At 31.9% G+C, this 27,475-nt stretch overlaps 4 protein-coding genes across 4 annotated transcripts; 2 read left to right on the top strand and 2 right to left on the bottom strand.

The window, feature by feature from the left end:
- Positions 1-238: 238 nt before the first annotated feature.
- TRIADDRAFT_24600 (uncharacterized protein) lies at positions 239-2,396 on the top strand (the record flags this gene model as incomplete). The annotated part of the gene is made up of 5 exons (XM_002111909.1): positions 239-331; positions 633-753; positions 964-1,118; positions 2,023-2,136; positions 2,238-2,396. Coding segments are annotated over 5 exons (642 nt in total), but the record flags the coding sequence as incomplete, so codon positions are not given.
- A 4,563-nt stretch (positions 2,397-6,959) lies between these two features.
- On the top strand, positions 6,960-8,709 carry TRIADDRAFT_55466 (uncharacterized protein; the record flags this gene model as incomplete). Its single annotated transcript, XM_002111908.1, has 4 exons — positions 6,960-7,078; positions 7,372-7,512; positions 7,739-7,826; positions 8,539-8,709. The coding sequence occupies 4 exons, from the start codon at positions 6,960-6,962 to the stop codon at positions 8,707-8,709; spliced, it is 519 nt and encodes a 172-aa protein (XP_002111944.1).
- Positions 8,710-10,540: 1,831 nt separating this feature from the next.
- TRIADDRAFT_63840 (uncharacterized protein) lies at positions 10,541-15,214 on the bottom strand (the record flags this gene model as incomplete). The annotated part of the gene is made up of 13 exons (XM_002111401.1): positions 10,541-10,588; positions 11,228-11,402; positions 11,825-11,952; positions 12,222-12,281; positions 12,424-12,548; positions 12,630-12,687; positions 12,929-13,095; positions 13,226-13,328; positions 13,590-13,769; positions 13,875-13,958; positions 14,112-14,288; positions 14,593-14,739; positions 14,936-15,214. 13 exons carry the CDS (start codon positions 15,212-15,214, stop codon positions 10,541-10,543), a joined length of 1,731 nt encoding a protein of 576 aa, XP_002111437.1.
- A 2,448-nt stretch (positions 15,215-17,662) lies between these two features.
- TRIADDRAFT_55464 (uncharacterized protein) lies at positions 17,663-23,721 on the bottom strand (the record flags this gene model as incomplete). Its single annotated transcript, XM_002111400.1, has 14 exons — positions 17,663-17,683; positions 18,248-18,422; positions 18,609-18,736; positions 18,963-19,022; positions 19,119-19,243; positions 19,373-19,430; positions 19,650-19,816; positions 19,911-20,013; positions 20,163-20,342; positions 20,562-20,645; positions 20,872-21,048; positions 21,336-21,482; positions 21,678-21,907; positions 23,670-23,721. The coding sequence occupies 14 exons, from the start codon at positions 23,719-23,721 to the stop codon at positions 17,663-17,665; spliced, it is 1,707 nt and encodes a 568-aa protein (XP_002111436.1).
- Positions 23,722-27,475: the final 3,754 nt, after the last annotated feature.

Here is a 27,475-nt window from a genome sequence, read left to right as displayed (position 1 = left end):
TTACACGATGAGCCAGCTATCAAAGCAAATTATAGCGGTAGTATAACTGTTCCAAGTGATTATTTCCCGTTATTCAATACGCCAAACATAAGTCATAGCGTCCTAGGAAATGGCAAAACTATCCATCAATTCCAAAGTAAGTTTTTCTAGAAAAAGCAACGAGGACAAGACGATATTTTTTTGTATTGGGATTCATTTATTCACTAAACCTATGGAATGAGTTGTTAATTTTGATTGCTTTATAGATACTGTGAAAATGAGCGCCTACTTATTGGCCATGGTTGTCAGTAAATATGGTTATATTGAAGGGAAAACTAATAGGGGAACACCGGTAAGGCCAGTAATATTTAAGTATTGCGTAAGGTATTTATAGCCAATTTATGCTACTCCATATCATGATCGTTGATTTTTGCTTGGTTAGTTTGTAATTAGAGCTAAGTTATGATGGTACTTATTTTTAATGCATACGATACTTAACTAATTAGAAGAGAATATTATTGAAATCAAGTGATAAATTTACAGCCAATGAAACGCTCTTATGGTTTAAGAAGCGAAATAATTTTTGCTTTAAAAGCAGGATTGTAAAACATTATCAATTAATTTGCAAGTTTCTATTCCCGTTTAAAATTTAGGTGAGAATTTATGCTGATAAAGAAGTCGTTCAATACGGTCATTATGCGTTGCAGGCTGGTATTAATATAACCAATTATTTCGAACAATTAATCGGTCAACCATACTCTCTGCCGAAATTAGGTATAAATTCAATTTACTTTAGTCTTCAATTAGCCATAAATTATTTCAGAATACTTTGACAAGAATTATAGCTGACTTTACGAATTGTATAATAAAGTCTATCTTCGATTAATACGAGTACTCGTATCTACATGTAATTCAAGGACTTTAACAAGATGAATGTTAAACAGGTTCATTAAACTTATGCTGTAATTTATATATCTATTGTAGACATGATTGCTATCGATAACTTTCCTTTTAGCGCTATGGAAAATTGGGGATTAATTGTCTATCTGCAACGTGTACTGCTATTTAATCCTGCTGAAGATACTGTTTACTATCGAGAGCGAATCGCACGAATTATAAGTCATGAATTAGCTCATATGGTATGTTATTCGGCTTGGTCGACTTTGAATCTATGCTTCTATAGCTCTAGAACTTCTTGCAAGATGGTTTAGATAACATCTAGAGGAGTTTTTACTCTCCTGACGTTGGTAGGATTTGGTTTAGAAAAATTTGTAGATAGTCTTCAACGTAACCTGATTTCTACTTTAATAGCTCAACTTAATCTATCCTACAAGATTTAGTGCTTAATTGATCGATATCTTATCCATTAAATTGCTATTAATTGTTTAAATACTTAATATTGTTTTAATTGATCAAGTTCGGTAGCTTATTGTAGTTTTATTATGTACTGTACCCTACACCAAATATTAGCACCATACGAGCTCATTTCAATCTACTAAATACTCTTGTGCGTCTTAAATTACAATGTTCTATGGTGTTAAAATTTAGATAGTGTGAAGCAGAATTGTAACAATTTTACATCAAATTATAGTATTCGCTTAAAGGATGCCGCAGTCTAACTAAAAGATGTAATAAATAATACAGTAGTAGTTACTTTTATTTACTTAAAGAGTGCCGCAGTCTAGCTGAAAGATGTAATAAATAATACAGTAGTAGGTACTTTTATTTTTTTGCTAGGCAGCATTAGCTTTTTAATCATGTAGTAATTAGCAATCTAGCTAAAAATTTATGAACTAGAAATGATTATTGTTTTTAAAATGTTGGATTTATAATAAAAGTATTATGTTGCTTAGTGTAATACCTAACAAAAGATTTGCTCGTAACTGTAGTAAAACAATTTAATTCAGTGCTTATTATCCATTTCAGAGAGTTATTATGAATATACTTATTTCTATCTACAGAATGGACGTATATCATTATATTTATCACTAAACAACTCTTTAATTTTAATTTATGTTACTGATACATCTGCAATAAAACTAGTGGTTTGGTAACTTAGTTACCTTTCATTGGTGGAGTAATGTCTGGCTTAATGAGGGATTTGCATCATTTTACGAATACATTGGATCAAGTCAATTTGAACCATCATGGGAATTGGTATAGCTAATATTAATAGAATAAATTTTATAGCCCTTCTTAAGCAGATAGAAATATTTATGTGCTCTAATTGCTTTGTATTCGTATTTCTTTATTTTCAGATGGATTTATTTGTAGTTCGTGAACTTCAAACTGGATTAGCTATCGACGCATCCAAGTCATCTCATCCAATGGAAGTAAACTTTTTCCCAAATAATGCTTACTTGCTTAGTTACTACAGCCCGGTTGCGTACAATAAGGTAAATATTAAAAATCAATGACAGCGTTTACATTAATACTAATCATGTCGTTTAGATAGTAGTGATATATATATACATATAAGTAGAAAAACTATATTTATCTAAAACATCAAATAAGTGATTTTTGCCCCTGTCACGAACTACTTCCTGACAAGTTTACCAGTCTAACGTAAAGCACTTACTTTGAGTTGCTTTTACAGATTACTACCCTAATCTGTTGAAAGATCTAGTAAGAATATGGTACTGCTACTATAACGCCTAAGAACTACCCTTCTAAAAGGCTCACATCCAGTAGACACACTGTACTATAAACTACAAAACAGCTTTATTCAGTTAACTCACTACTCACTGTTCTCGCTCTAAATCAACTGATTTAAACCAATAAATACACTCATAAAGAACCGTTTATCTTTACAAAGAAATACCAGACACACTTAATGATGAAATTAGATAAAAAGATAAACTTATTTATAAAGAATAATCTTATCTAAATTAGGTACGTAATCACAAAGCCTTATTAGCTTATAGCTGTATCACATTACAAATAACGTTCTTAGCTTTCATTTTTCGAATAAAGCAAGAGTAATATTGATTTACTGTAGGATATTAATTCTTACAGCCATAAGTACAACAAATCCTGTATTTCCTATACTATAATACTAAAATACTGTCAGCAACAATACTTTCTTAAACTCTATAATTTAGGCAACGTAGTACCATAACAGCCCCTTACGGCTTTTATAAAAAATGAGTGCATAAAAATCTGATGGTGCTTTTCATGCATCTGAACAATTTCTATTTTCCTGCTTCTCATTTCTATTCTGTTAGCGAATAATATAGCTAAATTTACGCTGGTTTATTTACTTATACAGCTGGAGTATGCAACTTTAATCGACTTGTAAGTATATCTGTTATACGATCGGATAGTATACGATTTTGCAAAGTGATATCCTGCAAACTTTTCAGAGCTGTTTGAAAAAGCACTGGGTTATCTTTTAAGGCTGTGAAAATCTTTAAATTTATGCAATTAGTCGTGATGCCTTTAAATTATACGATAATCAGTTCTATTACTGGTCATTTTAGCTTGCTAGAATTTAGTGTTCACTGTATGAGACTAGAGAATATATCTGCCGCTAAGTTATAAAATGAATTTCGAATAAAACAATCTGCAATTGCAGTTAGCCTGATATCAGGATATACATGACCTATTAATTCATTTATATTATTTTCTTTGATCCATCTAGCTGTTATCAGTTTTAATGTGTTCGATATTTATTTAAATAAACTCTCTTACAAATTTGTTTATGCAATTAAATAGGGAGGCAGTGTATTACGCATGTTCAGAAATATGATTGGAGATAAAAATTATGAAAACAGTATTAAAGTAAGGATAAGATGTTAATATGGGAAATTGTTCTAACTTACCACTAAAGAGAACTGAAGTTTAAAATCCCTTGTGAAATTGACATATTTTATTTCAGTTATATGTCAGCCGAAGACAGTGGAAAGAATCAAGTCCAAGTGACCTATGGAAAGCCATGGAAGAAGTAAGCCAATAGCTATTAAGCTCGTCTATTTTATTGTGCTTCTTAGTTCCGTTTGAAATTCATTTTTAGTCCCATACACTGCCTATCTTAATATTATCGTTATTATGCGATATTATAACGGAAGCAAGTATAATTTTTTAAAATATTAGACAGTCGGCGATGGCACTACAATTACAGATATTGCCAATACCTGGATTAAGCAAATGGGTCATCCTATTGTTACCATTAAACGCCATCCAACGGATGCTAGTAAAGGGATATTTACTCAACAACGTTATTTAACAAATGGCACCTTAGATCCTAATAGTGAAAATCCGGTTTCGCCACATACTTCGCCATATGGGTAAGAACTTTGATCAGTTTACTACTTATATTTACTTGCTAAATGAATACAGAAATACAAATTACAATCCTAACATTTACTCTGGCACAATTCTGATAAGCTGCTAAATGCGTATTCATCATGATTTAGCAAAAGGCAGTGTGTAAATGTGTGGCATGATGAAGTTGGTTCTAAATATAGAATTTATATTCAGCGATCAACAGAATCAAATACAACAGTAGTAGTTTTGTCTTATTATAATGGTTTCGATATTAATAAGCGTAAAATTTTAGCACTAGTGATTAATAGCAAGGCATAAAAAGTTTAAGGGTATTTTAAATAGCGAACGCATCGTCAAAACAATAACGCCCGAAATGAGCAGGCAAGGAGTTTTAACAGTCTCGGTTTAAATATACGTTAATAGTATTTTAATCATTAGCTTCGTTAAAGCATAGAAAAAGCAACAAATATGACATTGAGAAAGTCATACTAATACATTACTGTAGGGAACTAATAAAATTAATATTGTTAAGGTAAATTAAACACGTTTCCTGAACTTTATCGAGAGCTAAGAGCTCACCATTTTTACTTTAGCAGATCGTCAACGGTATTCGTTTCCTGTGGTTAATACGTCGCTATTTATTTTAAATGTCGTTATGATTAGATTAGTACTGCTAGATATTATGGTATAGGAATGATAAGATATTAATTTGCCTATTTAACTCTAACTGCAGATATAAATGGACAATCCCAATGAACTGGTTTTCGAGCAATAACGTATCTAAAAATCACTATAAGCTAATTCAAATGAATGATGGTAATTTTATTAGATTATTTTCTTAGCTTTCAGAAATTAAAATGAAAGAGTAAAGCGCATAGATTTCTATAGAGTATTCTATCATTTGAAAATATTACTGATGTGAATAATTAAACTCATTCTATGGCATATTTTTAGCCGAAACGACTTTTGACTGGCCCCAAGGAGCGTGGATTAAGGCTAACACGAAATCATATGGATTTTTCAGAGTAAACTATCCTGAAGAGAACTGGAAAAGCCTAGCTGAAGCCATGAAAAGAAATCCCGGTGTAAGTCCGAAACCGACGACTAAAAATTAGAATTTCCATATTATTTAAATATTTAAGCTACATACACTGATTGATTAGACATTTTATTGAGTGATTATGTTTCAAGATTATAACACATGTACGGTAGGGCAGTAGCTATTATGGAAAGCTGCACCTATATTAAGAAACTCATAACAAGGTAGTTGTCACAGCTTTCAATTAAAATGGATGGCAAAGCAATTTATCTATTGAATTTTTGCAGAAGTTTCGACAATTATAATCATTCATCCATCTTCGAAGTAAAATTTAGATTCTTAGATAAAAAATAATGTTCTAAGGAAATATTGAGCTCTGAAAGACTAAAACTGCTAATATAATCATGACCTTACTTACTGTGAGTAGTTCCTTGAGCTACGAATATTTATATTAATATTTTCGTAAGTACTGAAACATCATTTTACGATAAATGCAGCAGCCAAAATGTGAAGCAATCCAATATACCGCTATTACGGCGATATTAATCATACTAGATAATATTAAGTGAGGAGTAATTACTATACGATATAAAATTCTTAGATTGTACACTGATAATATCTGCAAGAAATAATTCAGTTGATAGCATGGCACCACTAAGGCAATCTGCATAACCATATATTTACTGATATTGAAGTCTTAAATAAGTATACTGTTCATTAATATGATAATTTATTATTCGTTTTATTTCATTAGAGTTTAACCAAGAGAGATAGATCTAATCTAATCAACGATGGAATGACATTTGCTGAGTAAGAAATTAAATGCTCATATTATGTACTTGTTTTTGCCATAATTATGAAAATGCTAGAGGATTATTGTACTTCATAGTAAATGGGTGACTTTTAAGCATAATTCTATCCATATCACTAATATCATTATTTTTCTCGATAAACTAGGTCAGAAAGAATTAAATTTGGCACCGGTCTTGCTTTGACAGAATATCTTGTCAACGAAACTCATTTCTTACCATGGTATACGGCAATAGAAAAATTACAGCCAATAGTTGATCGCCTTGAAAGTAGGATGAGTTTTGGTCATTTTTTGGTAAATATATACTTTTCCCTTTGGATCAAATTATGATGCTGTATGCACCATCTACACCTAACTTTTATGATTCTGATTATTAAGCATTACTACAAGCAATTATTACATCCTACAGTAAGAAGATTACGATTCCAAGATACTGGTAGTCATTTGGAAAGGTATGGTAGTAGAATACCATAAAATTGATGCTTCAGTTAATTGACTGGAATTAGTTTTTATAGAATATAGTTTTAGCCAATTCTTTACTGTGATGTTAGAATAAGACTGATAGGTTAAAATTTTAAGAAATATCTTGAAATGCGCTAATTGATAAATCATATTTATTTCTTTTAGGTTACTAAGAGTATCAGTAATGGAAATTGCTTGCCGTCTCGGCGATCACTGCTGCGAAATGAATGCAACAAAGCTGTTCATGGATTGGATGATGAACGAAACTGCTCATCCGTAATTCACGATTTTAGATAGAATTAAAGTTAGAACGGCTCCATCGTAACAGATTGATACTTTCTACTTAATACCAGAATTCCTCCTTCCCTTCGATATACTACTTACGCAGCAGGTGTGGCCACGATGGGACCTAAGGCTTTCAATCATTTATGGAATAAATTAAATGTTACCCACCGTGTTCTCATTCGTCGTGACATCATCAAAGCATTAGCTCAAGCTCAAAAACCATGGCTATTAAATACGTCAGTATCATAATGATTAATAGTATTAATAGACTTATATGATAGAGAAAGGACTGTAGCTTCCATCAAACTAGTAATAGAAACTATAGGGTAGCTTATATTCGGTGTGCTTTAATAGTAACACATGGAATACCTGTAATCTTAATATTCAAGTTCGTAAAAGTATCCATTGTCATTAGATTGATGAAATAAAGCTTTAAATTCTAGTTCGTAATCGCTAATGATACTTGACATTCCTATGATGGTATAACTATATTCCGTTTGCATTATTATTAATTTTAAATGAAATCTAGGTATCTTCATAAAGCATTGCACGATAAATTAATGTCTTCTTCCGAGAAAGAGATGGTATTTGATAATGTTGCTGCAACATCAGTTGGAAAGCTTCTTCCATGGGAATTCCTCAAGAGAGATTTCCAAACTTTCTATTCCATGTAAGTAAGGCCAAACTAATCCAGATTGCGGTTTAAATCTCCAGTTTCAGCTTATTATCTTTAATTATACATCGCATAATAAGGTCTGATAATAAAATTTTCTTAAATGGTTGTGAAGATTAGTAGTAAATCCTTGTCATAAATGGCTAGTACACCCAGATTTATCCGTTGAAAGCAGACTAGGCAAAAACAATTAAATTTTACTCACTCCATCTTTCCGATTTAGATATAAAAGTACCGGCTCCTTATCAACACTTGGACGACTAGTTCACAATTCCGTCAAGCGATTTGACAATAAAATGAAATATATGGAGGTGAGCCATAAAGATAAAATTACATCCAATTTTATTACGAGTATAGATTCTATTCTAAATACTCCTTGCGTAATTAATTTTGCTTATATACCACAGAAAACGCTCAATTATAATTATTGTAGTGTCGAATTACACATTCATATTGTAATGTCGTTTGCTTAGTGAAGATAGCTAACTATTAGTCCCCATATACTTCATGATTATTTAAGGGGAATTATTATGGCCACTTTTAACTACTTGATTATGATGTTATCAAATTAATTTACTATTTCTTCAGAAAATTAAGGTTGCTACTAAGATTTTGTTCTAAATATATTGCATGTAATTCGTAAAGTAAATCCATTTAAAATTATTAATTACAAATAGTACTGATGATGCAGTATGGTACATATAAGTTCTTCTCGAAAATAATCATTAAGAAAGTTACTAAAGGATATTTAGCGCATACTTGTTCTAGTTTTTTGACCTATTTTAGTATCATTTAAATTTATTTTAAGTATTAAATGAAGTATATATATACTGCCCTACTATCCGATTGAAACAGATCAACTAGATTAGATATGATGTAGCTGAATTAATGGTTTAGTTTTAATTTTTGGAATGCTACAAGTCCAGGTCCACTGTCACTTTTTCAGTGGTACTTATTAAAATCAAGAATCATTCGTTCGTTATGGTCAGTATAGATATTTCATAATTCTTCTTCATGATTTAGATGACAACGTTTTTCGATAAACACCCTGATTTAATCAGACATAAAAATGGTGTCCTGAATAGTATTCACAGAAATATACAATGGCTGCAAAAACACGAGGGTGCTATTGTAGATTGGTGTAAAGGTCACATGAAATCGATGAATTCCATGCAATCAATGCAATGCATATAATATAATTATAATTCGATTCGATAGAGTAATCTGGTTAAATCAATTTTTATTATTTAATCTGATGAATTATATTATTTACTGGTGCATCAGTGGAAAATTGAACTAGAATTAAAATAATTGCACGTAGATTGGTATGCTAAAATTTGAATAAAGTAGCTTGATTATTTTACTGGCAATATTCTCATTTGTACGCTTTGGTATAATGAGCTATATTATTTTACTACATTTTATGACTTGCATCCCTCTTGCTCTGCGATAGACGAACAATATGAAGTTGAATAACGTTTACTATCAGTATAGCATATATTGATCTATATATCTATTTTATCTGTACTAATCAACCACATACAATAAGTTTAATCTGTAACTAAAGAAGTTTTGATTATCGCTAAGAATAATTTAAAATAAAGATTTGCTGTTTACAGAAACTTAGCATCGCCACTTCTGATCGTCACTAACAATAACAAGTCGTTACCCACAAGATTAGTTCGTGATCGATGTAATAGTCGTGCTTTTAAGGTTTATAAACGTTGTTTAAATTTGATCTACGTATATTCTCTTAAATCTTAAAGATTCCATTATTACTTAATCACCTCAAATTCGCAACAAAAATTTGTTTATCAGCGTCTATACCATAACTATTCACTCAAAGTCTCTAGTACACATATTTTTTTATGGTAGTATAATAATTACGCTAAAAGCTTAAAAGAAAATTGCTCTCACTTACTTTAACTCATTAATATTGCTATTGTTGATACTTCCGAGGGATAACTAGTTCAATAGCCTAGAAATTGACTGTGTAGTTGTTAAACATCATGGTATACGATCCCTAGTAAAGTCATTGATAGCTCTCCTAGAAACGGCTCCGTTACCATTAGGGCGAGTATAATTTACAAGCGGAACATAATTTGAGACGGTCAGAGAAAATTTCTAGGTTATGAATGGTTATTAAATGTATTATGTATAAAAAGTATTAAACATTTTCTATGTTGTTACTCCTAGTAGAAGAATGGGTTTTATTTGGCCACTTTGCTTATAAGAGGTCAGTGATTATACTGAAACATTTTACTCAGTAAACAAGTATGCGAACTATCACGAACGGAGGGTCTTACTAGCTATTAGAACTATGTATATATGAAACACAGGCAAAAGTTCATCTTACTATTCTTTACATGCCGCGAAAGCTAGCAATGATATCAAACCAAAAATTAACTGCTAGTACCCTAGCAAAACTATCACCTCCGCCAGTTTTCTTAAGCACGGATAAAGCAGTTTTGAATAAATAGATTTCGACAATTACATATTAACGTTAAATATTTATGTTCATTTAAAGTGCAATACTCCGTCTTACATCTCGTAAAAAATATCCTAAGTAACAGAAGGCTAAATTTTAAATGATGTTGCGATCGAAAATTTCACTTCTATCATCGTAAAAATAATAAGCTTTTGTAAAGCATTTAAGGATGAACGAATTAATAAGTGTCGCAAGGATTGATAGTATGCGCAGGAAAACTGTGCCTAACTTTGGACTCTTGAAGTACTGTTTACCTTTGTCATTCCGCAATATCATTACATGATTACTATTACAAGAGCATGTGTAGTACTTTAATTTTATACTGCGATATAAATACTTAGAGAAATTTAATTAAATTGTGTTCATTAAAATATTTAGAAAAACGTTTGTCGCTTACATTATTCTATTACGCAAATGCGATTGCGATTATAATGATGCTTTTGATCAAATATAAAACTCAAAGTAGTTTTGAATATTTGCATAACAGAGCTATTATTACCATTCAATAATAGCAAAGATTATGACTTTATTCCATATTTACTTGTAACTTGCACTAACTAGTTCAACCAGCATTTTACTACATACCTAATTTAAAATTTTTATAAATACTCAAGTAAACATATCTAATTGTATCTACTCAGATGCCGATAACCTCAATATTAAAACCAATATATTAAATACCTAGGCACCCTATGAAATGAGGTAGAATATAATCCTAGTCGCTAATGCACATTAATGAATGATAAATGTATCCCAGATTTAGATGAAGAATAATCTATGACGATAGAATCTATCAGATCTACGCGTGTACTGTTTTGATATAAATAAAAGAACGATCATACATTGAATGTAAATAATAATTCCTTGTTAAAGGCTTGAGCCGATGCAGTAGAACATTTAAGAGATAAAGTAATCGTATGGTTGTGTTGTGATATAGGTACGCTGTTATTTAAGTTAGGAATTGTAGTAGTGCAAATACTAAGCCATGTAACAAGCCAAGACCATTGCGATCAAAGGGATTGCCTTAAGAAATGTAATTTGGCTCGCTCCACTAGTAGTCGGCATATTGATTTTAGTTTTAACAAAATCCTTTATTTCCATACGAGATTTCTGCGGATATTTAAGAAAGAAAACAAATAATGAGATGTAATCGATGCCGTAATTTAGGACAATTAACGGTGGTGATAATTGCAGAACTTGGTGAAATTGTTTTCATCTCCTTACCTCTTGCAACAGCCTTCGACCCCGAGCTGCACACCAATGGTTTATTGGAAGTTCATTTTCCAATTTGCGATACGTGGATAAGTATTTGCCTTGGCCAAACGTTGCATTTTCAAGAACATTCCATACATAAGGTGCCTTGCTGGGATAGTCATTATAAGGTGGTATTCGACCAGTTCTAGCAAAGATTGAAATATTTATAACTTTTTTATTCCAATCAATTGTACACATAATGACATTCTAGTTTTCACATACAGTTTAAAAGCGCAAAAGTCTATCTTCTAAAATTTAAACTTGTCAGCTTATGAAAAACATGCTTATTTTTAATTAATTAAAGTGTATTATCAGTTTTTGATGCTGTGTCGATATTTCTAAAAGTAAGGCAACGGCTTCTGGTAAGGGTCTGTAGATACAAGAATATCGCACAAGAAGTAGACGATAACTGCTAATATCACTTCTGATCTAACAATGACTATTACATGTGGATGAAATATACTACAAAGCGTAGCTGTAAAAGAATTATGAGCTGATTGACCTGTAATGTACTTTGCAATATCTTCATCTAAATCCCAATAATACGCATTTAAATCTCGTACTTACGCCCTTAATGAATTCAAAAACGGTAGAAATGATGCGTAGGGAATGTAGGACATACAAGCAGATAATTCTTGTATCGGATAGTACAAGAAATATGCCAAGCACATTTCGTTTCTGGTACTAATTCCACCCTAAATTCAATCAATAACATCATTGACAAGCACTATCAAGTTTATATAACGATACTAATCCTATTTTTAATAGATATTAGAAATTAAATTTCGTTCTGTGATCTAATACAGTTAAAATTAGACAATTGGTGTTGCTCTATTGTTGAAACTTTTACGTAAACAAATTGCTTCGCTATAGGTACAGCGTAAGCAGAGATGCAAGTATGACGCAAATTGATTTCTTAATAGCAAAAATCCTGCGCTATTAAAATGAAAAATTTGTGACTTACAACTGTGATTTTGGATCTATTAGAAGTGTCGTAGCCGCATATCAGAGTCATTTGATCTCCCTAATACGATTAATTGCCATTAAGATTTTAATACATAACCGTTAACCAGCCTTGTCAATTCATCAGTAACATAAGCTATCATTTATAAACAGAATAGCTACTGGTACGTCCGACAGACGTGCATTTACAGCCATTTCCTCACCGGTAATACTTTTCTTTCCTTCTTTAAGAACATGATGTCTTGATAATTGAAATCATAATGAGGATTATGAGCTAGGAAAGGTAGTTCCTTTTTTTGGCGATGATGTTTAACTTGTAGTGATCTACCTATAAAACATAGTGTTGGTTAATAGTTACATAAAGAACCTTAGTGTCCAAAATATCAGGTACGAATAGCTATCGTCTTACCAACTAGATGGGTATGCAATATTGATCCTATGATATTGATACCGGTTGCTGGGAGATTCTAATATTTGTAAACATAAAATTATTGATATCAGTACTAATGGTCATAAATCTACATAAAAGTTAATGGTAATTTGCTAAAAAAAAAGGTCTAATCAGAGAAATAAACTTTTTAAGCAAAAGATATGATGGTAAATTTGATTTTAAATCTTTTTTTCACAAATTAAAAAAAATTAAATTATTACTCTACCGCTAGAATTCAAGCTTGCTTAATTTCACTATTACTATAGTTTGTACAGTACCCTTTGAGTGCAATAGCTTGGACAGTATCCAGCTGATTGCCAAGTCTTTTGACCTTCAGGAATCATATGGAATGGATTAACCGATTGACCAATTTGCAGCATACCAGCATCATACTGACGCTTCTGAGAGGTATAATAAAATCTCATTCCGGACGAATCTTTAATTCCTGTCATCGCAAATCAAGATATAATAATAGCTTTAATTCTACTTCACGTCATAGGTTACATCTCAATCAAATTCAGACATGCTCGATGATTGAATAAAATCCTTCAAGAGCATATTATAATCCCTACAACCTGAGTACAAATTAGGATTGTCATAATGTGTTTCCATAACAACATATCTGCTACCATATGATCCTCCAATGGGTAAGCCAACATGAGCGGGAAGAGAAAATGGCTAAATGTAATTTTAATCGAAATTGATTACATGTGCTATAAGCTTCTAAGCATAAAGCATTCCTACTACGATTTTTGTTACATAGGAAATCAATAGTTCAGAAAAATAGGAATGAAACAAATGAAAGCACCCGTCTATCGCGTAGTGATTTGGAATTCCTAACCAATTTAACATAATCATGGGACTATTATATTTTAAACTGAAATATGAATAGAGCTATAGTAGCTTTGCTCCATCTAAAGTGTTGTAAAAATAGCTTACCTCACCACCAACAGCCCATGCTCCAATTACTGTTGCCCCTCGACATCGCCTTAAACCATATGGCATATTTCGTGAGTCACAATCATGACTAGCACCATGAAAATGATCTTCAAAGATGCAATCGTAGATCAAAATATGATGAACGAGAGCTTCATTTCCTTTTACCAATTTAGGTGCGATCTACGTTATAATGTAATAATATTGTATAGTTCAGACTATTTCAAATCCACAAAGGTAAAAGTAATTATTCACTCTAAAGATCTTTTTACTTGAATTAGAACTTACCTTAATGATATGACCAGTGTTATTAAGTTCTGGCAATTTGATAGCAGTACACCAGTAAACTGTATGCTGAGCTGGAATTGTTATCTAACGAAAAAAGACCATTATAATGAGCTCAGCGTGTCTATAGCTATCATTTACCAAATAATAAAATCGCGAACGATTATAAATTATCTATCAAGCTTATATTAAAATGTTAAAAATATAAATATACAATTTATTATCGAGAACCCGGCATACATTTTTTGCTAAGACATCAACGTATTGGACATCACTAGGCAAAGGTGGTTTATCGAATTCTGGAATTCTATTGAATAAATTAATGCTTCGTGTCCCTTGAAATTCATGCTTGGTAAAGACATTGGGTGCTGTTGGATCAGCAGTATGATAAGACCAGATTAGTTTAGTTGTACCATCCTAATTAATAATCATAAAATATGTAAATTAACTTTAAGTAGTCCATTTCATAACGCCTTCCAATTCGATAATCATATTAGACTTATTACTTCGCATCTCTAGCATGTGTTATAACTTAAAGCTTCATTTGGTAGAAAGTAACATACAGAATTTAGATACGTAGACTATCTAATTTAACTTAGTCTTAATAACAAAAAATTTGTATATTTTCACTATTCTTGTCTGCTTATTGAAAGATAAACAGTAAATTCTTTCTATATCAAGAACAAAAATTGTGATCGATATTAAATATTACTTTGTATACCTCGATCGCTAAATCTTTACTATCTCCAGTTACATATTTCCTTTTAAATTTTAGTATAGTCATGCCATTAGTCTCTTCACCGCCGAATAAAGTATAGTCTTGCTGTGTATCTAATTCCGGAACGGTATGACCAGTCGCAAATCTATCCTTTTACATGAGATCAATAATTTATTAAGCATATCCATTTAATTAATAAAATATTTTACTAAATTCTACGACGCAATTATGTATAGAATGAAAAGATTGACAGTTATACTAGTCATAACAGACTTTTATGAATTATGTACTTCATGTAGATAAGTACATAATAAAACACAATAGCAGTTCATTCTAGCTAACGCACTTGTAAATAGATTTTTCCTTGATTATCAACCCAACCAATGACTACATCTGAGCCTGGCATTCTACCGGTATAAGGAGAGAATCCAAAACCGACCCAGCCTGTAGTCTGAACTGCAATAGCGATATCAATCATTTGCAAAGTATCATTTGCAGTCCAATACATTTGAAACTTTTCATTTTCATCTAAGTAAGCAAAGTGTCGGTAACTTTCTTTTAAGCCAGCAGTAGAAGCTAGAGCGGCAGTAAAGGTCAAGTAAAGAATGACCACGATATAACGCATTTTTTTCGCTAGAAGTCAGCTTCAAGAAAGTAAATTAGAACAATTAATGTATTGAATTCAATACGTGCCTTAGACGCTAAATAAGATACTATAACAGCAATAATTATAATATTAGCTAGATATAATACTGATTCTAATGGTAGCATTTACTGGTAATAGGTTAAAAATTAAATTATTATCTTCAACGAGGTAGGCCTATCTGGAGATTTTTGTACTAATTATTTAGAGTATAGGGTGTGAAAATGACTATCGCAGCACCGTAATTCCTCATTTTTAAGGTTTACTATCGCACCTATCTTTTAACCTTTGTTGAAAATGAAGTCATATTTTCTTTAATTTTATTAGCAAACTACGAAAAACAGTAATAATTTGTAATGACTTATAACTTCATATTTTATGGAACAACCATTCTTCATTTTAATCACTATTGATACCATCTTTAGGCTGGAATGGATATCCAAAATGTAATCGAATTTTTAATAGAATTTTAATACTCCTTACCTTAACATTTTTTTAAGGTATTAAGTATTAATAATTACAATTGCAATAATTAAGAAACTAAATCAAAGCTTACCAAGTAGTTCAAATTTTCTTATTTTAGTTCGACTGCTAGACGATAGCCCTGTAACGTGATTAAATTTGGATGGTTTATACTCTTTCGCCTGATTCAGGCGGTTCCATAGATGTTTTCTAGTGATGTCACTAGAAGTATTATATAACTACTATGACAACTATTATTCAAGATAAAACGATCTATAATGAGACTGAATTTAAACAATCCTAATTCTACTACATTAACGCTTATCCAGTATCATAAAATATTGATTGTTTATTAAATCCAGAGCCATATAAGTGTCGAAAGCAAGGTGTTTCATCATACTACCAGGCTATTACAGATATCTAAATATGACAAAGGTCACATTTGCTTTTATCATGTGATTATTCAGATGATTGAACAACAAGAATGAGATACATTCATGAATCTATATGAAAATACAGATTAGTATGCTACTACAATACGAATAGTTCACACAGAACCGTAGTATGATCCGAAAGTAGCATTTAAATGTTGATGAATGACTATGCTATTTATTCAATGAGAACTCAAATATAACCCACTTGCTATTGGCAATTAAATGTCATACAGCTTCGTAGCAATCAGTCACACCACATAGTCTTAGTTACATTATAGCCAGCAGGGGCTACATTTCCTAGTAGGTGCTTGTTGCAGAGTCAAGATCCCTCTACAGTATATTAGAGCTCTCAGCGCGATAGTGTAAAGTGGTAAACCCTAAAGCATTGACTAGAAAGGAACCTGTAAAGTTCTCCGGAAATGAAATCTTTCGTATGATTCTACGTATAAATACTATCGGTACCCAAAGTCTTTTTATTACGAATAATAATTAGTTTGATGTGAATATATTATGTTGTTACAGTATTAAATACTGTATTACAGTAGAAATAACTATGTTAGGATAATTCTGTTAGACTATCCTTATTTAGTTAACTTCTAATTTGGATATACTGTGTTTTAATATAGCACTGACTTTTTATGACAGTGACACTTATACACATACTGAAATTAATAGTTATAATAGGTAATGCAAATCATCTACTTACAGTTCGAATCATTGTGATTGTAATTTACTTATGGTAGACTGTAAATTATCATGGAAATGTTCCGTGATAGGACGTATCGTAATCTGACTATTCTGTATTAGTCATTACATGTCTATGTTCGTAAATACTGTTGTCTGCATTAAGGGAGCAGTAGCTAAAATTAATATCTAATTCAGTAAATAATTCTAATGTTAATTGTATTAACTATGACTCATGAACTATTGAGGAATAGTATATAAATGCAGTATATCGTGAAATAAAGAAGAATTGTCCAAATTAGTGTTTAACGTAAAATACGAGGCGTTTAAGTCTTTGTGTAGTCTGCTAGTAGAGCAAAAGTGTTTGTGATAGTGCAGATATCGTTCCTTGATACGTGGTTCAAGGAATTGACTTATTGATCGTATATTACGTTATCTTGTTGCAAAGCTGTTTTGTGACACTATCGTTTTCAAAATATCAGATAGCAATCGAATAGCTTAATAAATTGTATGCATCACTTTAGGACTTTCTTGTATTACTTAATGCTATAGAGTAATGTACATCGATAATATGCTCTACTTAGGTATATTAGCTGATGCAGTAAATATTGTATAAATGACATGCACTAGCTATAAGGGTTTCTAAAATAATAAAATGTCAAATAGCTAGTTAGCAATATAGAAAAAAATTACACCCGAAAATTATGTATCAATTTGTAATATCATTTTATTATAGCGCTATCATCTAATATAGTTATTGATGTTTAGTTGCATTATAGTTTAGAACTTAGGATTAAATTACAACCAACACTACTGATACTTGTTGAGGTTAAAAAATAAGAGTGAAAGGTTATTTGAAATTGGAAATCGACTAGAAATCCGAAATCAATATCATTACATAGACTAATGTAGGTGGGTGTAATGGCCACCTTTCTTAGTAATAGGAATAGTCAAAATCCGCCGTTGCCAATAAGGTTATTTAAATTATACTACTTATTTACTCAGAGTCTGAAAGTCTACATGGTATTCAAATCCATTAAATTGCTTGGCGGATTAATGACATGAAATAGTTTATATATCATATGCATGGTTGGTTTTCCGTATAACTTAATGCATAGATAATTTATCGCCATGCTATTCAGTATTACGATCTTATAAGCAAGTCAATTACAGCTGATACAAATATTATTAGAAGAACTGAATAGCTGATACTTCTAGCATCATTCGCTATTTCCATTTGAGGCAAAGTTCTTATGAATTTCTTAATCGGCATGGTTTCTTTCTAAAGTGCAAGTAGTATTAATATTAGTAAATGTTTAAACGCTTTTATTGAGCCTTTATCATGTTCAGAAATGCTACAATTTGTTATAGATCGTCATCTTACTGGCTATCACTGCTGTTGTAGATAAACATTTTACATACAGTGATAGCTTACCTCCTGCATTAGTTTATGATCTCGAGCAGCACAATACTGATACGGTTGTATATTTTTCATCAGATCATGAAACGTATGTAATAGCTTCCCGTGCCCGATAGTCATATTATTCAAAATGTTCCACAGATATGGTGGCTTCGAAGGATAGTCATTATATGGCGCTGTTTGACCAGCTCTATTAGAAGGCATGTAAGCAAATGTTAAAGTAAAGCAAGTTACGACCAGTTTCTTTTAAAACAGTTAGAAACATTTCTTTTCGGTGTATATCATATGTAAACTAATGTCGATGTTAATAATGATAGAAAAAATAACTGACTTAAGATTCCAGTAGCATAAAAACAGAGAACGTTATGGAACTTACGCTCTTAGCGCATTTATATAAGGGACCATATGAAGATAATTCTCATAAGATAGACACACAGACATTTCTTGTTTTGGATAATAAAGAAAAAATCCGAGGCACATTTCATCTTTCGTACCGATTCCCCCCTTTCCATTATCATCATAAAAATAAAGACGTGTATTGAAATTTTTACCATATTACACAATTGTACTTAGATCATCTTTTCTATATGTATTAACTGATAGATATATATTTGAGTCACATAAATACTTTCTATATTGCATCAAGCTCATTTCGAGATTCTGTAAGAACATTAATTTTTAAGCGAAGTATAATGAATCTCAATAGTATATAATTTTAGCGTTAACTTACAACAGTAACTTTCTTCCTTCCCTCAGTGTTATAACCGCAAATCGTGGTCAACTGATCGCCCTATACAATTGGCATATTAAGAAAACTTCCTAAATTAATTCCGTAGTCGGTAGCTGCATCATAAAATAAAATAAACTAATAATAAATAACAGTTACCGGCATGATTTTTATTTCCTGCTTATAAAACATAAGATCTTGATAATTAAAATCATAATGTGGATTATGCGCTAGATTTGCAAGTTCTTTACCGTCACGGTAATGTTTGACCGTTAAGGTTCGACCTACCACAGCCAAAAATTTATGAACCCACAAAATATAATCGGAACTCGAGAATATGAGTATACATCATACCGATATAAATGTATGTATCACTATACGATCTTGTTAGACAGCATAGAATCAATATTAACCTGCTAAATGGGTATGGAGCATTCCGCCCAGGACATTAATACCGGCAGCGGGCAGATTCTATATATTTAGCGTAGGAAAAACATTTAAACAATAAGTGATAACTTTAAATCAGTAATAACTGAATGTGTACGTTATTGGCGAACCCGAAACGACTATACAATTCTTCGAAATGAGATCTGATTTTGAACTAATGAAATTCTATACTGATTTTCATTACATACCAGTAGTACACTAATTAAAGGCGTGATATAATAATAGTAAGATGTTATTACATACCCTTCGAGTGCAATCTTCCGAACAATATCCAATGGTCTGCCACGTCTTTAATCCTTCAGGTATCATTTGAAAAGGGCCTACAGATCTTCCAACTTCAAGAATACCGGCGTCATATTGCCGTTTTTGATGAGTATAATAAAAGGTCATGCCAGATGCGTCGACTACCCCTAAAACATATAAAATTCAATCAGTTAGAATTTCAGCTAAGATTGTATCTCGTAAATGGTAGTACGAATAAACGCGATAGTAAAGGTTCTTAACCTGACAGTAAATTGGGATTATCATAATGCGTTTCCATTAAGACATATTTAGTTCCGTATAGCCCCCCTAATGGCAGTCCAACATGAGCAGGAAGGGATGTATCCTAGTTACAGGAGTTACATATTTAATGACCGTTAGTAAATTCTAATAACCGCTCCTTCTGCATGGCTTTATTTCCAGCGACATTAGTGAGAGACATTTTATTAGTTAAAATAGCACACAAAAATATTCCTGAATAATCTAATACTTTACCTCACCGCCCACGGCCCAAGCAGCGAGTAAAGTTGCTCCACGGCAATCTCCCAAACCTTCAGGCATGTTAGCTGAGTCACAATCCTCACTTGTTCCATGGAGGTGCTCTTCAAAGGTGCAATCGTAAATAAGAATATGATGAACTAGGCCTTCGTTACCTTTTTGTATTTTTGGTGTCAACTGATAAATTTAATGGTGAAATGGAATTGTTAGTATCATCCATAAAAACAAGTACCATTACATTTATTCACTTAAATAGAGTCACGCAGAATAGCTAATTTCAGGATATTATTATATACTACATCTAAAGACCTCATTCTTTAACACTAGAATTAAAAGTAATATTCATTAATGAACCTATGTTTTCAATTGATATAAAATACTATGATCGTTTCTTACCCTAATTACATGTGCTGTGCCATTGACTTCAGGCAACTTTAGAGCCGTGCACCAGTAAGTGGTAGCTGCTGCAGGAATGGTTACCTAACAATGAATAAAGGCGTCTTTTTTTATTCTGATAAGAAAAGTATTACAGATTTACTGAAATAAGCGTTAACGTAACAAATGCATTGTATTTTACATATAGCTATAAAGAATTGCAATTAATTAATTTTATAGAATTTATAAATTGGCATTAAACTGTGCAATCATTCTGCCTATTACTCGTATTAATCTAGCGTAGACATTGAAAACACTATAAAGCACTTACATTTTTTGCTAAGACATCAAAGGTCTTCGTATCATTAGGCATTGGTGGTTTATCCTTTTCAGGAAGAGTATTGAAAAGGTTTAAGCTACGAGTTCCTTGGTATTCATGTTTTGTGTAGACTTCCGGTGACGAAGGATCGGAACTATGGTAAGACCAGATCAATCTTGTGGTACCACCCTATACCATATTTCGTTTAAATAGATCAAATACTTATATAATCAGTATATTAGCATGACTATCTCTATTACTACTTTGACGCCAAATTAGCCGTAAAGACGTAACTGATCCGTCGTATATATCTACTAAGATTAAACGCCCACGACCGTAAACCAAGGCTCCAAATATAAAATATTATAAGGTAAAAGTAATATGCGGATATGATAGTATTGGGATTTAATTATTGTCTCTATTTTATTTTATAAATTCTGCGAGCAATAATTCTAATATGATGCTTCACAACATACTTCAAGCGGTAAATCTCTACTATCGCTAGTATTGTATTTTCTTTTAAATTTTAATATAGTCATTCCATTAGCTTCTTCACCACTTATCAAAGTATAATCTTGTTGAGTATCCAAAGTTGGAACGACATGACCAGTAGCATATCTATCCTGTAATCCAAGTTCGATAGTAATAATTTTGATATAAAAATTATGGTTTATACATTAAAATAGCAAACGAATAGTAACTAAAGTATATATAAATGTTTTGTACACTTAGTAGTTTAAACCAATTAGTGAATCTCTAAATATTGAGTTACTTGACTTGAAATTTAAGTTATGATGTTAAGTTGTCACTATTTTTACCTGCAAGTAGGTTTTCCCTTGGTTATCCACCCAACCGATGACAGTATCTGATCCTGGCATTCTACCAGTATAAGGAGAAATTCCAAAGCCGATCCATCCAGTAGTTTGGACCGTAATAGCGACATGCATAACCTTCAGTTTATCGTCCATAGTCCAATACATGACGTACTTTCCTTTATCATCTAATGTCGCAATATGAGCATAGCTATCTTTTAAAGTAGCTGCGTACACTACATTGACAATGAGTGCAAACAATAATAAAAGAGTAATAACGCGCATTTTCGGATGTACCTAAAAAATGGAATGTGATGTCTATGTTACGTGAAATTTGGTAGATACAGTTGAAAGCTTTAGTTAGATTTATTGCTTTATTACAATATCGCGTAATGTCTGGCGTTAGAGATTAACTTGGCCCCTTGTGCCAATTTGGGAACGATAGCAACTAAAATATATTACTAATGGAACAGAAGTGGTTAGAAGGAATAAACTTGTAGCCTATGTAAAGGTTAAATATAGGAAAGAATCCTTCGAGTAAAGGCTTTATAAACTATGACTAATAGTTGGAGCATGTTACGACTTTTTAACACACTCAGCAAATGCCCCAGTACTACGAATATGGCATGACTGATACATCATGCTAGCGAAATATTCCTAGTTGAAGAAGACCCCATACTTTTGTCAAAACTTGTAACTACAAATATCAAGTATGAAAATAAAGTATCCTGTCCTATGATAGATTAAGACTATTATCTTCGGCCATGATTTCTTAAGATTGGGTCTCAGTTTCCTAGAAATAATCCCAATTAGAGCTCACACATTTCTGCATTCAGTACAGAACTGTTACGGTAGCCAAGAAGTGTGAAAGCCGATATAATTTACTATCATATCGTATTAGTGTACCAAGTCATGTTGTTTCAAAACGGGATTCACATGATATACCGTCAGTGCAATACTTTCTAGATACAGAGTCGTTGATTTCTGACCGAGTTTAGTGCAGGTTAAAAATTATTGTTGCCAGATCCGGTGTTAATAGCTATAGTCAGTCATAACTATATAATGAGGTAGGGGGTAAACAAACGTTTTAAGATGATGATATACACGTAGATAACAATTTAGTTCACCCTAAGGACTATCCTAAATGAGACTATCACAGTTATTATTGTGGCCGGATCCGGTAGTCATAGTCAGCCATAAGTACATAACGAGGACTGGTATAAATAAGTGTTTTGAGATAGATGAAAATGATGATCGAGTAATAACAATTCATTTCATCCCTAACCACTATCCTAAATGAGACTATGACATCATCCACGACACGTTGTTATTATTCCATGTTAATTAACGGGTTTCTTCAACTTAAAATTAAAAGAGGAATAATTAGCCACTACAGGCTGCTTTGCCGGTCGTTTAGCCAATTCATTTTTCATGAACAGTCGGCATATTAGCTTGTACAGGATATGCACGCACAACAAATTGATATTCCACTGCTGTACTCTAGTTAGATCATTCAACCCGTAAATTGAATGGTGTAAAAGCGAGAAAAGTTCTCTCGCTTATTCAAGTTGATCAACATTAAGATCATTTGGATCCACCGTTATCTTATATCAGCCGTGTGTATTCAATCTTATCATCAATACATTAAACAAGCAAACTATTGAAAATTATCGATTACAATCTCGCTTACAATCTTTACAATCTTGGTTCTTGTGATTTTACTGCTGTTCAAATCGAGTATTATTTATCTGCTTGCGCGGCATATTTTCACGTCTGTTCAGCCTTCCTTAATTGAAGAGATATTCTGAACAAGAAAAACTGAATTAAGGTGCCTTGTACACTCTGTACAAGACTGATTATAAAGTTTTCAATAATAATAATAATAATAGCCCAAACATCTATTCCATTATACGACATATTACGTCAGTCCTTTGCCGACATTGAATAAAGATGAAAAGTTAATCATGTCTGTCGACTGCGCTGTCCGCATCCACCAACCGTACGGTCCAATAACAGTATCGAATACAGCGTACATGTAGGTAATACGCATGATGACAGCTTGTAGCTTAATTGACTAGAGTCTAGCACTATTAGTAGCTAATTGAAGGATAACAATGATTATTAATCGTAAAATAATAGTCAATGAAATAAGGCTGCTGTTTACTAATGTATTCTAGGCATAGACACACAGCACAGTGAAGAACAAGAACGAGTACTCCCTATGGCTACATTCTGAATAATAGTATACTGTATATTTAGTGGCAAATGTCTCTAGGGCTCTACATACAGTGAGTGTATTGACGGACTCAAGTTGTTACAGCGCTTGACTACTGGTTATGACGTCATAGTAAGGGAAAAGATAGAGTTGCTGTAAATGGAAAAAATGACGTTTACCTTAAAGCTAAAACTAATAAAGTTTTCTTTTTTTTTTACCTTTGTACTGCGGTAAACGGATTTATAACATAGGTTTGCAATCCACTACCTGACTATTAAAATTAAGCAAAATAACGTGACAGAATTACTTCTGGTGCTGTTGTACTTCATGTTCCTACTGTAATTAGCTGAAATGACTACAATCATAAATGTTATCGTGGCTGAGCGCACCTTTTCCGTATACGGAAATTAGGCTAAAAATAAAACGAACTTTATGAAAGTGCCAGCTCCTTACATACTGTATATATATATATTATCTGACCAGTCCGCCATTAGACGAAATGATCAACTTCAAAATGGTGCTTTACTAAACCCGATAACTCACCATCATCATGATTTGTAGATGTTGCCTGGACCTATTGACAGTGATAGTGTAAAGTAAAATGTATAAGTATAGTATGCAAAGTATAGCGAGCGAGAAATGGATTAGTTAAAAGGAACGAGAGGGGTAGGAAATGATCATTTGATGTACTCATCATGTGGGGCTGACTATTTCATTGGTTATTTCAACTGAAATGTACTTCTAAAATAATACACTATACAATACTGTCTAAGATTAGCTGAATGATTGGTTTTATACAGTGTAGTACAATGTACGGTTTCTGTAGTAACACATTGTAATAGAATGACTAGAAAAATAACAAGTCTGCAATAAGTACGAATTTTGTACTGATACAGTCTGGAACTACTAAAAGAGAGTATGAATGTAAAGTAGCTGCGTTGCCTTTATTTTATTACATGCATAACTGATTTCGGATGTTAGCCATAAGATATATTTTAGAAGAACATTATACGCGCATGTTGTAAGTATGTGATTCGATCAAAGATTGTTTACTCAGTTGCAAAGTGCGCTACTGATTACAGCACTATTGCATGGCGGTTAATAAAAATATATAACACAAAAAATATAAACACTAAAAGCACAGGAGATAACACTACACCATTTGTAGATAAATCAGGATCCGAGGTATTAACAGTACCCATTGGATTGAAGAAATTTGTAGATCAGATTTAAGAGTAAACTAGAAATAGGCATTCCACGTAACTTCACGATATTGGGCAGTCTGTGCATTAATGTACACACAGGGCAGGGCGTATTACAAAAGTCTCTAGGTCGCATTTCAACCCCTGCAGTTCCTTTTACGGTCGCGTGTAAGGGCGAGGACGAAGGGGAGAGCCCTATTTTGTTATTCGTTTAGTCTTATAATCAACTTGCTCGAAGAGACACTGTGTGTAGGCATTTTAAACACCAAGCAATACAAAAGTTCCTATAGAACAATACTAAATATTATTTAAAAAAAGCACAAGTCAGTTGTTTACTAATGATATAGAATTATTGATTAATTATAACAAAATTAGTTGATTATTGCTGGGATAGAATTATTCATAAATTTCGTATAGAACTAAACTACTGTAAGATTTTCGTCTATACCATATAGACATAATCGAAACTTGCTTAGCTACAAGTTTCGTCTAGAGCTATCACTTACTAAAACAAGAAGAGAATCATTCATTCTTTCGTTATTAATAATATATTTGCGAACATAAATGTATTGGCTTATCAGATGGATGAGAAATATTGATTTATTCTTGGCAACAATTATACCAATAAGTCGCAAAAAAAATTGACAGCCACGAATATTAATGTATTACAAAAATTATTCCGGAAAGACTTTCGGACAAACTCTTCCAAATTACTTGGCTACAATAGTAAATATCAGTTGAAACTCACTTACTATAAACTTAACTATACGACAACTACGGGAAAGAGAGCTGTAACGTTATCATGAATATCGTTTCTATAGAATGAAATAAATGAAGAAAATACTATTTACCATTAAATACTAAGTTACGACCATTTATAGTATAATCATATTTTGAAGTTATTTTCTAGATTAAAAGTTCAAAGTTCAAAAGTGGTAAAAACTGCTAACAAGACTAGCCAATGAAATTTTAGAAACAGCATTATTGTTATTATTTGCTGAGCTAGTAATGATACTGCGTACAGAACTGTGAACCTCAAAGGGAAGTCTTCGTCTCGATGTAGAGTTAATGCTTCCAAAAGTATCGATAATAAACGCAATATATGTCGTTATAAATAATATTTCTATCTGATTTTCACGGCAAAGGCAATATTTTTCATTCATAACTCTCCAAGTTAGATCTAATATCTTAATGACTTAATGACTTTGTTGTTTGTTTGTGGAAGAGACTTCACAAAGGGCTGGTCTATTAGATTAATACATTAGTATAAAAATATTTTGCTATTCTAATTTGTAATTTTAATTTTTATTCACTATGCTCATTTTTTGATACTTGAAGGGAAATACTATATTTTCGTAAACTTTAGGTTAAACTTAATTAACGAAACATTATTTTGCATCAAATTTATTATTAATTCAATAAAATAGCCTAATCAACCGTTATTAACTTTTGTGAAAGAGTCCATTTGATTTGAATAGATGAAAGTTACAAAATTCGATGCATTACTAAAATTATTACATAATACAAAAGCCCATATAAATCAAAGTTTTCACTCCTTTAAAATTAATATCTTGTAGCCAAGAATTAGTATCTAAGCTATTACCGTGCATCTGTAGTATCTTTTTACATTCTTTCAACTCTAGTTATCAGTGAACTTAAGATATTCATGCTACTGTACTTATCGAAATTAATTTTCAAACGCAGAATATAAAAACAATGTCCATTATTTTCCTTCACTCAGATATAAACTGTTTAATAAATGCTGTCAAAGTCATCCTAAGTCATTTTCAAATAAAGCTCGAAGCCTTGCTTATAATTGCGTGTTGAAAAAATTCGATTTTATTATAATGAATACCCATTAAATGCGAGCAATTATCGCTCAGAAAATTTTCGTTGGGTAAGACAATTAAATTAAGAGGCCGCATTTTGTGACATATTAGTAGCCTAGACTTTGCTACTTTAAAAGCTAGGAGCAACCAATATGCTTGCTTTTGACTACATAACTCTGCTTCAAGCATATTAAACTCTTACACGAACTGGACTCAGTGATCACAGCAAGGAAGCATAACTACAATAAAATCTGACAGAATGCATTCCTATCTTGATTATGTAACCTAAGTTTATTTTGAAAAGAACATTATGGAATAAATAATTGAGCTTCAATCGGAGAAATAATTAATTGAAATATTATTAAATCAACCCCAAGCATAAAAGAATTAATTTAATATTTTTCTACCTCCCAAAAATGGAGTTTAATTGGAATCAGTCTCACAAGAGTAATCAGTTACTCCAATTCTACTCTTTATATTAATTTGATGATACGGGTATTCTTAATAATACATCACTTCAACATGTAAATTCAACTAAATTCACTATAATAAATTAAT

This window comes from Trichoplax adhaerens, genomic scaffold (assembly GCF_000150275.1).
Source record: "Trichoplax adhaerens TRIADscaffold_4 genomic scaffold, whole genome shotgun sequence".
NCBI classification, from domain to species: domain Eukaryota; kingdom Metazoa; phylum Placozoa; class Uniplacotomia; order Trichoplacea; family Trichoplacidae; genus Trichoplax; species Trichoplax adhaerens.
Note: the sequence above shows the minus strand (reverse complement) of the source record. Positions and strands in the feature narration are given on the sequence as shown.